The 13,956-nt window shown below is 40.1% G+C and overlaps 1 protein-coding gene across 4 annotated transcripts in view; it reads left to right on the forward strand.

Annotated features, from left to right (window-relative positions):
- Positions 1-13,956, forward strand: part of mid2 (midline 2) — a 143,948-nt gene that overhangs the window by 83,397 nt on the left and 46,595 nt on the right. For 3 of the 4 annotated variants that reach the window (XM_044363447.1, XM_044363445.1, XM_044363446.1), the window contains one exon: positions 13,671-13,736. The exons of the other annotated variant lie outside the window; for it this stretch is intronic. In XM_044363447.1, coding sequence (XP_044219382.1) covers positions 13,671-13,736 — 66 coding nt within the window. The remainder of the gene's footprint in view (positions 1-13,670; positions 13,737-13,956) is intronic. 4 annotated transcript variants of the gene reach the window in all.

Below are 13,956 nucleotides of genomic sequence, written 5' to 3' on the forward strand. Positions count from 1 at the left end.
GTGGTGACAGCAGCAGCCAGCACCCTGCCCGCTAAAGCTCCACAGCGAAACACACAGCCACATGTGTGTGTGTCTGAGGTCATGCATACAATACAAACATGGATATGCCATCCATATATCTAGGTAGAATCTATAACATAAAGACTCACTTTCGCATGTTGTTGCATGAAAAGCGTGCACACCTATACTAGAGATAGAGATTACAGGCTGTGCTTCGAAAATGGCCTTTTTCTGTTTGTGTAAATGCCAGATATTTTCTTAATTGATCTGTCTGCTTCTATAAAGAACAAATATGTTGTCAAAGTCCATTCTCATGCATACATGCACACAAAAACCCTTCTCTGTAGCAGATAGCAGTTGTAAAAGCTATCAAGCCAATGCAATAACTTTTTTATTACTCAGTCCATTACATTGTCCTATAGCCCAAAGAAGATATCACAGAGAAAACATCTATTGTGTGGTTTTATTTCTTCAATTCTGAAAGTGGCAGCTTAATTTCAGTGATGTCTAATCTTAGAATCTTTAAGTTTGTTTTTTGTCAAAATGGTGACGGCATTGCTTTACTGTGTATCAAACTAAACCTTCTAATTCCTGCTGAAAATACACCAGAGATTATGCTCAAATAATAAATAAGAATGTAGGTGAAGGACAACAGGTGGAAATGGTCAGTTTAATTTTGAATCTAGAAAACATCCAATTCTAATTTATTGTGTGTACGCTGGACTTTGTCCTTCCAATTCTGACATCACCAATCTGCAAGAATGTCCCTGGAAGCTTCTGTTTAGCTCGGGTTTCGAAAAGGAAGTTCAGCTCTCCAGGGAGTCGTACGAAGAGGAATGTCTGCTCCAGATATCGACGCCAGAGAGCCAACCATGCAGAATTGTGGGAACGCAGGGAATGTGTCTTTCCTATTTGAGAGGAGCCCTGTTACCATCGCGCACACACTGTCCAGAGTGGTTCCCCGCACTATAACTCTGGTGTCTGGCCAAATCAGGACTGCGCAGCAGTGAAGCTGAGCCACAGCCAGGGTTATGTGATTTTGCAATAGGGCTGTCATCCCTTAAGATTTTTCATTTCCCTAAGTAAGCTGAAGCTGGGATTCTCAGATTATGAATCCACTGTGTTGTAATATGTCACAGTTAGAGTCAAAGCAATACATCTGAGGATGACAGAGTCTTTATGTGTATGATTATAATCACAGTTTCTCATCCTGGTGCTATTGTCTCTGTCTCTCACATTTGCTTTTATCCTCTGTTCCTCGTCACAATCCTCTCGCTGCTGTGTCCATCTCATTTTTTTGGGCATCCTGCCAGCAGCTGGCATGGTAACAGGTGTCATATATAGATGTTATGTAGCTGCCATCAACTCTAGAGTTACATGACCTCATCTATAAATACATGATAGTGACATGATTTACTGGCCTGCTTCCTTAGCCCGGTCAGTCCAATTAGATAAGGCAAAGTACAGTAGAGATAGAGTAAATCACTTTGCCCACCTTGGAGGAAGCAAAGCCATCTGTTATGGTGGACAGAGCCGCTTTGATACTAATAGAGACACTTTGTCTTGTCACTGACCACCGCCAGCCGTGTGTGAAAGGGAGGAGGGGAGTGTGTGAAAGCCTTAACAAGAAGTCCTCCTTATTGTGCATTTTTGTACAAGCGTGTATACATTTTGTCTGACTTGTTTTGTGCATGTTGCCTTCTGTAGCCCCGGCAGATGAGAGTCGGGGTCTTTTTCTGTTCTACATCTGAATGCCTGCAGGGCCCAGTGGGAGGTCACACTGTGGTGGGCAAGATAAAAACGCTTCAGGGTGGAAATCTCGCTGTTTCTCTCAAACAGGTCTCTGGATGACATTAACTACTATCACATTCAATACCGTGGAAACTGCAGCAAACATATAACGGCTTTTTCCCTTTAAAACTCCAATTCTTGTGTTGTTGTTTTTTTTCCCTTTGCCCTTTATGTACTGCAAGTATTTTTTATTCCACTGGAGTACAGAGCTCAGGGAAGCTATTCACTGAGTTATATGGCTATCCAATAAGACTGTTTTTTTTAATATAAAGGCAAGGAAGTGAGAAGTATGTGTGTGGCAGATTGAGTTAAAAACCATGTTGAGATCTGTCAAGATGAACAAGAGAGGAATTTTGGTAAATAGGCAGAAGCTAAATTTTAGACGGCAGTAAGCTAAACTTTGAATCATAGTTGCTTTACACCAGAGCCTCATAAATCATGAGTCATTATGATATATTCTTTTGCATTAAGATGCGCTTGAGCAGGCGACAGCACCTCAAGTTAAATGTCGACCTACACCATGATGTGGGCTCTTCATGTGTGTTCATAAGCACATGTGAGCATGAGTGTGTTTACCCTCCTGCTGGTAGCACCGGTCTCATATGCTCACAGAGTTCACTGCCTCTGAACCCTCTCACCCCACAAGAAATCAACTGTGTTGCTCATAACCTTATCACACTCTGGCAGAACCAACCCCCATTTCTGTAGTCCGTGAGCTCAGATGAACTTCTCTTAGGGTTTTACTAGAAGCTGACAAGTGGAAAGTGGAAAGTGGAAAGCGTCAATCACACTGGATTATTGTTCCTGTTACGTGGTTGAAGGTTTAAAAAAAGATGACGCGCACAGCATGAGCATCAGGCTCCAAAGAGAGAGATCAATTTGTAGAACTTCAATTATTAAAGATCCGATATCATTTCCAGCTAGGCTGCTATTTGCTGTTGTAACTGAAGCTGCTGTGTTACAGTATTTCTGCTCCGTTTCTTTAGGCAACTGTCCCAGTAAACCACTTTAAATTTAAACTGAGAGAGAGATAGCACTAAGTCTTAGAGACAGGATTCCTGCTGTCACAGTTATTTAGCTTTTACAGTTTTAAAAAAAAAGGCAGAATTAAGAAGTGGAGGACAAGAAGATGAAGGTCAGGGTTAGGGGAGAAATGAGGGAAGGGCAAAAGCTGACATTGTGGAAGAGCGAGGACGAGAGATCAGAAGTGGCAGGCAAGAAAAAGCAAATAGTGGGAGAGGTAAAGAGAAAGAGAAGCTACAGTGTAGGGACTCCATTACGTCGACATTCAGGGTGATTCACTCATCATTGCTTGAGATGTAAAGGACAACCATTCACTTAACCAGCCTCAAGCAAACCCGCAGGTGAGGCTTCAGCTGTCAACACAGTCCATTTAACAGGAAATAGTAAATATGCGTCTCAATATAAAAAAAATGTTTCCCTATTGACATGTAGTCTTTCTTTTGCAGAGGTATTTACTTGACAGTTGATTGATGGTTGAAGCAATCAATAGTGAGATTGTCATGGGACAGAGGAGGAGAGGTAATATAATTAAGTTAATTATCAGTGTCAAATGTTTTGAAAGATTAAAGGATATAACCACTGTGAAATGAGTCTCAAAAGACCAACAGCAAGTAAAGTTCACTCTAATTAAATTGCAATATAGGTGAGGGGAGGGGGAAATCTGAAACAGAGAGAGGAGCTGACAGTCCCATTGTACATGTTGATGCATGCATCCAGATGCACAGAAAGACAGATTATGATGATAAGAGGATGATGAAAATGATGGTGATACCATTCCTAGAAAATCCCTTCTGCCTCCAGCTTGAATCAGTTGCCTCTTCCAACCAGCCTTGTCTCAGAAGGGGGGAAAATGGGTTTGAGGTGCATATACCAGCTCAGCCAGGAAGCTCTGCATTTCCAGTGTTTCTGAAGTGCACCTGAATTTTCCACAAGTGCAAATATGCTGCGGTCCATGTGTCAGAAGTGAGATTATCTGGCGTGTCACTTTGCTATGAGTGATATGTTAAAACACCGTCAAGGACTCTCAAAGCTGTGGGGCCGCGATGAAAACTTCACAACTGTCATGTCGGTTATTCATTGCATTTTCACAGGCAAAGTGTACACAGCTCTGAATCATCTCTGTATACCAAAGGGAATAAAAAGCTAATGGTTCCCAGTCGTTCTTTCCCAATGGCTTGATGCTAAAATGAGAAATCTAATGAGAGCCAGCAAGCATAATGCAGAGGTGACAAACCAGATGTTAATCAAAGATGGCTCAAAATATTAAAATAGCCTTGGAGACTACTTAAAACGTAAGATATGTGTATTGTTTTGGTACCATATCAACATCTGTCTAATGTCAAACTGTCTGTTGCAAGAGGATAACAGTGAACTTACGCTTCATAGTAAAAACCATCAGTATTCATTGTACTCTGAGAGCGTAAAAATCAACACTGTTCCTCTATCAGGTCACAACTTTTAATTGAACGGCTCCAAATAAATGCAACTTTTCTCCACAGCTCTATCTTTCTTCCTGTGGCGCTTAAAGGCTTTAAGGGGAGGTTTAGTGAGAACAAAAAGCTTGGTTTCAGCACAGCTTTCTTTTTGGATCAGCTAACCAGGCACCACTGACAGCTGTACTTATCTCACTTCTGTGGCAACGTCTCACGCAACGCTGGGTATGGTTCACAAATTAAAGAGGATTATGTAACTTAATCAGGTACACATCCTGATTGTAAAGTAAAATACATTGGTATGAGACTCATGAAGCCAATGTAGAATTGCAAAGTTGATATGAAATCACCTCTGAAATCTCTGGTTCCAGTAAGTGAAAAGTAATATTAGGTAGTTTTATGCTTGTGCATATATTTATCTTGGGATTTTCTGCTTTCTCCGCACTCAGCTAACTGATCTTGTTGTCTATTTTTTCTTTGCAAACATCTTCTGCAGCAGCCACTTGTTTCTGTGTGTCAGCTGTGGTTCTCATTATGTTGTTATATTTATGAGGATATACATGGCACGTCTCTAAGACCCCTTGTGGGTGCTGCTGACCATGCATTTCCACTGAAATAGAAACTGTTTTCACTTTTTGGACTAATCATACAGTTCACCAAGATTTACTATATGTCAGAAATGTCAATAAAACAGGTTCATCTACTCCACTTACAGTAGTTCCACACATTTTGCTTGTTGCTAATATTCATGTTACTATTTACTAATGAGCGTGCTCTGCTTTTTACATCACACATCTCATTTAATTTCAATTAGTTCTGTGTTTTCACAGCTTAACATGTGTCAAAGTAAAACTTTATAGGTTTTAAATAAAAGCATAAAAGTCCAAGAAAGACTTAATTCTTTAGGGGGCAGAATTGGTGGATTTTGTAGCCATGGTTTGTTGAAAATATGTTGGTATTTTATTGAACATTTTTCATTGTAGCAATGAGTCAGAGGATTTTGGAAACACAGAGCCAAGCAACAGCCTCTGGGTTCCCATCAGTCAGAATGACTCAGACCCAACACACGGCTCTCACTATTATTGCATTTTTGAAAATAAGACTAAATGAATAACCGTGTCATATGAATATACCATCGAGCCGGCAGCTAGATAATTGTATTACAGCCAATGAAATGTGGCTGCGTGCTGACTGTCTGTCTGTATGGCTCTCTCTTGCTGTTAGGCACTCTTTCCTTCTCTGTCGCTTTCTGTACCTTGTCTGGTTTTTCGTGCAGAAGCTAAGCAGGCGTTTTGGCCAAATTAATGTGCAAATTTAACATCCATTTGCAATGGAAACCAATCTTGAGGAGAAGGGGACCGTGAAGCTCATCATGCTGCAGGCTGCCACTCGGAGCTGGTGCCGTGGGAGGTGAGCGCAGAGGAAAGGGGGCTAGTAACAAGCCATGAAAATCCTGCCTAACAAGCTGGGCCGTGTCCTTATTGTCATACATGGCAACTATTAAGTCTAAATACTGTATTTCCAAAACATTTACAGTAGATGGCTTGTGTATTTATCGCTAATAACAAAACTGTATAAAAAAAATGCAAAAATACATATCAAGTTTGCTAAAAGATTGTTTTCAGGTAGTCCCTGGCCAGATGTTACATACAGTATGCACCCTTAAAAAAATGAAGATGGGGTTATACAGTATGAGATTGTTCTGTTGTTTGCTGTAGAACCAATTTGCCAGACATTGCAAAAATAACCAGCCAGCTTTTTGTGGATAATGCTGTTATATAATGTGTGCGGTTTCCAGTAAGCAAATGGTAAACACTGAAGATTTTTTGTTGTATAAATAAGAAAAATGGTCTCTCAGTTCCACTGAGGTCAGAGGTGAAGGTTATTATGTACTGCAGGGATTCACTATGTTGCTGAAAGATGAGATGCTAATTGACTCAAGAGACTGAACTTGGATATTCTGGTTGAACCCGGCCACCCTGCTGCCAATCAGAGCCTACATCTTAAGATGTGAAACATACCCTACTGTGTCTCCCCTTTAATGAGTTCTCAAACATTTTTAGAAAGTAATTTATTTACCATCTTACCAAGGGTTAGAAGAGGAGATCAATATTAATTCCATATCTGTGCGCTCAATACGGAGAAAGCTCTGTGACTTGTTAAGCCTAGCTTAGCACAAAGCATGAAAGCAGGGGGGCTGCAGATATCTGCTGCCTATATATATATATATATATATATATTTCTTTTTTTTTCTTTTTTTTTTTCAAATTCTTCTTTTTGGGATTTGTTTACATCTGTCACATTGTGTTGCCACTTTGTGTTATGAGTCCAGATATCATTGTGACTACTGAGGTGTGGACTCTGGATATGGACACAGATATGAGTATTATCTGCTCGGCTCAGGCCTACTGAATTGTACCTGTGCTGCAAATACCTTGATATGATTCAATGTTGTCATTGTTTGGACAGTTATCTGTGGGTGGGAACAAATAAAACTCAGAGATGCAGGGTGCGTCCTGAGCAGTATTGTCTGTGCCAGTGTTCATTTTCCTTCTATCTTGCAATCTAAGACTGTGTACCTGAGATTGCAGTCACAGATTAACAGATAACACATTTATGAAGCTGGACTCTCTGTTTCTCTGGACTTAACGACTATCAATATTGCTAATTATCTATAAATCACCTTAAATATTGATGTTTTATTCTCGAACCATGTTGCTGCTCTGCAATCTATCTCCACAAAACAGTCTAGTTGAGCCACCATGATGATAATGTCTTTAGTCAAGAGTCACAGTGGCTGGCTACAGCTCGAATCTTGAGGACAAGACTATTTCATATCTAGCCCACAGCTACTAGCTCCAACCTAATGATATCATCTACTGTGGATAAGGCTGGATGTAGATAACAAGGATTTGTTATGAGCTGCACAGCATACTGCACAACTCAGATGATGAAACTATTTTAAAGACACACACATACCTGCCGGTTCACAATATGCTGTGCAATCTGGTGTCTATGGGATGGGAGTAGTTCACTAATCAATGAAGGGATAAGAATTGCACGAAGACACTGTGTGACTCTGAAATAGCTTCAGATAGATAAGAATTGCAGAAAGAGCATGACAATGTCTATTATATCAGTCAGATTTTAATTTAGACTTCGACATTGTCTCTGTAAATTCCTCACAGTATTTATCAGACATAGAGGCCAAGTCATTACATGTCTGACAAGCTGATCATATATTCTATAAATTCCTTTTTTTTTTTTAGTAAGGGTACATGAAATCATCCATACCACATTACCTTTGAAACAGTCATTTAATTACAGTAAAGAAATTCGATCATGGCTACATATAAATATTTTTAACAAGTCTTCAGAATCTGAGAGGTTGTCATTTAAAATTAATTCTACTTGTTTGGCAAGTATGCCATTTTACTTATGAATGAATAGAATTCAATTTATCATTCAGTATTGGGTGAATTATTCTTTCATAAGAATATGGCCATCATGCTCCTCACCTCCTAAATATTTGAGAAAATCTAATTTTCTACACTTTTTTATTTGACTGGCTGTCCATGTGTAGTAAACCATTAATTACAATGTTCCTGACAATTTAAAGGCATTGTTAAACCACAGCAAGGAGACAATCACAGTCATGCATTTTTAGCAGCAGAAGGTACCTTTCTCTAATTTGCAGACTCACATATACTCTTGGGGTCTTGCACTTTACTCATCCAGTGTCAGACAGAAATGACATCAAGCTTGGTGGAACTTTAAATGAGCACTTGGAGTTTTTGGGTAAGTTTTTCGTCAGGCGCCACTGTGCTGTTGGTCTCATTATCAAGTGACTGACAGCTAATTATGTGGTATCACAGGAGCAACACAACACCTATGGCATCCAGTGTGACTGCCTCATCAATGTGTCCATAGGAAACACAAAGAAAGGTGTCTCATTTGTCAGATGCTTATGATTAATATACCAAAAACCAAACTAGTGATTTTGGTGCTGTGTATTAATGTTAACAGAAAGTGACATTTGCAGCACTGAGTCATATAAATGAATTTATTTAATTCAAGAAACTTTTTCTCCTCATTTTTAAGTCTTAATTTTGTTCCTTGGTCTGCTGTTTCTACATGCGCATTTGTTATATTCAGTCAGCATACACATATTATTGTACGATAGTTACCTCAAAACACAGGTGCAGAGATATTGATCAGATTGAACACCAGCCAAGCAACCCCTATATGTGGTATTTTCCTTTCTCAGTATTAATCCATGAAACTGGATTGCACTGTTCTATCAAGACCTCAGAGTAGGCAGATTGAAATGAAACAGAAAGATCCTTTAAGCCCATTCAAACATATCACTATTTTTCTACTAACCCCTCTTCATCTCAGTCCCGGATCCCCTAATCCACAGCATTAAATTCCCATCTCTGTACGTTCAAATATCACATTATCCTTCGCCTGTAATCTGATATGAAATTGTCTAATAAAGTCCTCTAGGAGTTTGGGAAATGGTCAGGGATATGGCTTTGATTTATGCAGCATCTATTTCTGTGTTTGCTTGTATTTGAGGGGGATTTTTTTTCTCTTTTTCATTCTTATTCACTCTGTTTGCTCTTGTTTTTTTAGTAGCCCTGGGTTATTCTGTCCCTGACCCAAACAGATAATTGGGAAGCTAAAAGCACAGTCGGGCCCATGGGATGTCCAAGAGTCTTATAAACAAAATCAAAAGCCAGCTTGTGACTGGGATCCCTCGCTGCTGTTCAGTAGTCATGACGATTCATTATTCCCTTTCAAACCTACAGAGAAATGTCTTGATCATAATCTCCTCATGTGGCTAAAAACTTGAATTACTATTGGATGCATGTCCATTTAAGATGTTTTTTTCTCATAATAAGCCTTGAGGGAAAAGTGAGCAATTGGGATCTGTAGGCCGAGTCACAAGAGAGTTCGACTACGGCTGCGGACTTGTCCTTTCGTACCCCTTCCTGCCTTCCTTCCCTTGTGTTTTTCTGAGCAACTTTATTTCAATTCCCCCGCAAAAGACTGAAAAATGAAAGTAAGCATCTTCTAGCTTTCTGCTTCCATTGATCATTGCACCCCTACTGTTTCAAGATCCCTTGAATGTTCATGCAGTTACTTATTGCTTGAAGGTCATCGAAGTTCATTCAGAGTTGATTTTTCTCCATGAGATCTTTTTCAGAACTACACAGTAACACTATGAAAGTAAATGTCTTACATTCACTGTTATATGTGAATTTATTTTCATGTTGCCTTGAATGACCTCAATGCACAAAGCCAAAATATATGGTTGGATAGCTTTTGTTAGTGAGATACAAACAAAAACTGTTAACATTTTAGCTAGCTTTAAGCATCCCTATTGGTCTCATTAATTGGGCCCCAGCCAGCGGGTCATGAGACAAGCGTGACTCCCCGTTTGTTATACCCGACTACAATTCGCCGGTCTCAAGAGTTCTGCCCTATGGAATATTATCCTCAGACAAAAACCCTGTTTCCCAGAAGGCTTGTGTTACTGACACGTCCAAACTCTGAAAAGCCTCTTGTTAACAACAGCTGTAAAGTGAGCTCGTTCTATTCTACTGCTCTTTCTCAAGTTTAATCTCTCTCTCTCACTTTCATTTCTGTCTCTCTTTCTGTCCCGTTGTTTCTCTCGTGCAAGGGGGAGGATCCTGAATTAATTAAAAGAGTAAAGGACTTTGAAGTTGGACACTTAGCCTCGGGGCATTCTGTTGCATTTTTTGTTGTTAAGTTAGTCATTGAGACTCAGAGATTCTGCTACTGGACAGTGTCCTCTTATTAGGCAGCATAAAACCCTTTGTTTTCCCCAAAAGTCAAGTATTTTTTAAGACTTAGAGGACCGTCTTCTCCTTCTTATGTCTTCTTTTGCTGTCTCGTGCTTTTCTGATTACATTCTTGAACTTGAATTTGACCTTCGATGAAATTCCTTTTAATGTTCCCCTATCGCAATGTAATAATGTGCTGAGTCCATGCCTTAGGTTGGGGAGTAACACATTACACTGTAATTGGATTACCATTATATGATTTCAGAAAGAGCCAACTGCTAATTTGTCACAGTTACTACAGAGGCACAATAGTCAGGGTGCAGGAACTTTGAAGAAATAAGTTGATGGCTTCTTGGATTGCTCACATTATTTTATTTCTGTATTTGGAGCTCCGTGATGTAATTCAGTGTAATTTAAAAAGTGGTTTAGCAATAATGTAAATGGAGTTGCAGTTGCAGATTTATACTGTGACAGCAGCCTCAAATGGGGGTTGAATGGGAGCTTCATAGACCTGCATCATATGTGAGTCTCCTGTATGAAAGGTAATAGGTAAAAGATTTTTTTTTCTCCCACAATCCCTCCCTCCAGTCTCAGCATCTACTATAATATAAAAAGGGATCTGTCCTTTTTTGTTTCAAAGAGAAATGTGATCATCTGTAAAAGCATGAGACCCAGGAGCCCTTCAACACAATGAAGTCATATAAGGGGGTGGTGATCTAACCCGAAATGATGGGCTGTCAGCAGCTGCAGTTGTAACTGTGCAGAGACGGACAGAATAAGAACTGAAGTAGTGAGACACAGAGCGAAGGAGGAGACAGAAAGTCAGGTTAGAGGAAGAGGAGACGTACTGCAGAAGAGAGAGAGAGAGGTAGAGGGTGACAGAAAGACAGATAACAAGGGGAAACAGAGCCACAAAAGAGACAGAAGACTGAATTAGAGGGCAGGCGAGACTGGAGCTACTCTGCCAAGCTGCCCCTCTCAGCACGGGACTTGTGCCTATTTCCATCCCATCAACCCCCTCCATCTCTGTCGCACTCTTTCTGCTCACTTTCATGACATGCCACATCCAATGCTGAATCAGTGAATGAATGATATTACCTCATGCTAATACCCCTGCCTACCCGAGCAAGCACCATCATGTGCCTCAAGCAACTGAAATACTGTTTGGCTTTTATTTCTTCCTCTCTCCATTCAAACATGTCTCCCATCGCTCTCCCATCTTTTAATCCGCCCTTCCTTTACTCAGTCTCCCACCATCTGTTTTCCCTGCCTCTCTCCCTCTCTGCAATTGTCTTTTTTGTATTTATCTCCATGCCAGTAAATATACAGGTTGAAGAGTTTTTAGATCCCAGCCTGCAGCAATAATGAAAAGCTATTAAAATATAGTGGTAAAATTGCCCATAGAAGTCAAGTAAATATCTCTCAGGAACCAGTTACACCAGGTCTTTGTAAGTTTATACTAGCTTGGCTAACTGTTAACTAAGTTTCATGCATCTTTCAATTAAAACAGGTTGCACCGCACAAATTACTCCTTGTGCAGAGAAGAATTAGTTGTTAAATAATTACACACAGTAACTGCCTGGTGTAACTGTTGTAGGGCTTCAACTAACAATTATTTACATCATCAATAAATCTGTCGATTTTGCTTTGATTATTCAAATAGTTGTTTGGTCTATAAAATGCCAGAAAATGGTAAAAAATTGATTCCCAAAGCCCAAGATGATGTCCACAAATGTTTTCTTTTGTCCTGACTAACAATTCACAACCCAAAGATATTCAGTTTACTGTCGTAAAAGACTAAAGAAACCAGAAAATATTCACATTTGAGAAGCTAGAAGAGAATTTGGATATTTTGTCATACAAAATGACTCAAAATGATTAATTGATTATCAAAATGGTTGACTTACTAATTGACTAATCATTGTAGCTCTAAACTATTGCCTGTCGAACTGAACTAACTGAATAAGCTATTCTTGCTTGCTAATACATGATTCGTTTGGATTGAAGAATAATTACGTAATAGTGAAGACATATCTGACCTGGCAATTGCTGTTTGATAATAATGTAAACTGGGAAGATTTTACAGTACATTTCACAAAAATAACACAACATATCCCAAATTACAAAGCATTGGTTAGGTTGGCATAATTGGATATATCGGACCACTCAATCTGAACTGCATGAGTACAAATAAATCACATACAGTATGTCTCTGTGTGAATGCACATTTATATAAAACAACCATTAATAAGGATTAGTGTCATTTTTCTTGGAAGGACACGCTTGGATTGGCAGTTAAGTTTAATTTATCTCTCAGCCCCCTGAAATGTTACTTTTGTAACATTTTTCATGCTACAGCTCGTGATGCAGCAAAGACTTCCTGCAGTGATTTACACAGGTAATTGCTTTTGACTGGATGCACTACAAATGTCTCCTAGCATCCAAATAACACATTGTTATAAGCTTTAATGGTGCATCCCAATTTAGTAAATCAGTTCGAAACTAACAAGTAGTTACTCAGAACTCAGAAAGGAATTAGCTGATGATGAATAGCTGGTGCAACCCAATATTGATGGATTTAGACTGAATAAGCCATCATGTCATATTATAAAAGTGTTATCCCAGTATAACTTGCAATTTTACCACCTGCTCCGTCTCCATCTATCCAACACTGCTGGCACCTTCTCCCACCCGTCGTGCCCTTATCTATCTCCATTCCTCCCTTTATCCACATTTCTCTTTGCTTCCTCTCTCAATCTCTTTCTGTCTCTTAGTGGTTCTCACCGTCTTTGATGTCCATTGAGTGTTTTAATGAGTTTGTTGTTGACGGTTGCTCTGCTTCCCCTTCTCTCTCTCTGCCATTCGTCCTGCCTGCTGGGTTTAAGCCACAGGAGTGCCAACAGAAGTCAGGCAAAGCCCTATCTACACACACTCACAACACACACACACACACAGTATATGCAAAGACTTTGTGTGGTCACTCATAGGGGGGATACACACTTTCACATGCACAAAGGTTTAGTGCCTTTAATAGCAAATGTCATCTGCACAGAAACACACGCACATCTCTGAAAACACAAATGCTCAAATGTGTAGTAAATGTATATATCCAGATACACCCACTGAGTCACACACACATACAGACACATGCAGAAATGCACACACATGCACGTATGTAGAGGACAGAGGAATTTGTTCCACTGCAGTCTCATGGGAGGCAGCTGTGTTCTGATGTATTAATCATCTTCGTCTCCAGCTTGCTAATTAATGACCCATCTGTCCCCTCTCACTGATGTTCCACTTCAAACTCCCTCATACACAAACATACACACACACAAGGGTGCGACACAACAACCAAATGCTCGTTCCACTGATGTAACTCCAGCACTAGTTTCAGGGAAACAAATATTAACAGACACTGCGAGCCACACAGTCTCATCCACATCCAAGACCATGCATAAGACCATAAGAAAAGTATTTGTGTGGCAACTTTGTCAGGGAGGAGCTCTTATGTTTAGGTGGCAGACACTGCGTGATCAGACCAGTAAGGCTTGTCTGTGTGTGTGTGTGTTTATGTGTGCACTTATGTGAGTGTATGTGTGTGTGTTCATAGGCTTATCAGGTGAGCCCGGGCAGAGTGTCAGATGCGGTAATGGAGGCTTCAAAGACAAGCGCTGCGGTGAGTTCCCTGGCTGCCTTTTACCAACCCCCCACCCTCCTTCCCCTTCCCCCCTCCCCCTGCTGCTGGGACCTAGAGAGGCAAACAGAGTCAAACAGACTACAGGCAGACAGAATAAATCAGATTGAGCGACAGGCAGAAGAGATATCGGAAAGCAGGGAGGCTATCTGACAGACAGACAGACAGACAAACAACAGACAGACTGAGGTGCAGTCAGACA

This window comes from Thunnus albacares, chromosome 10, assembly GCF_914725855.1.
Source record: "Thunnus albacares chromosome 10, fThuAlb1.1, whole genome shotgun sequence".
Lineage (NCBI taxonomy): Eukaryota > Metazoa > Chordata > Actinopteri > Scombriformes > Scombridae > Thunnus > Thunnus albacares.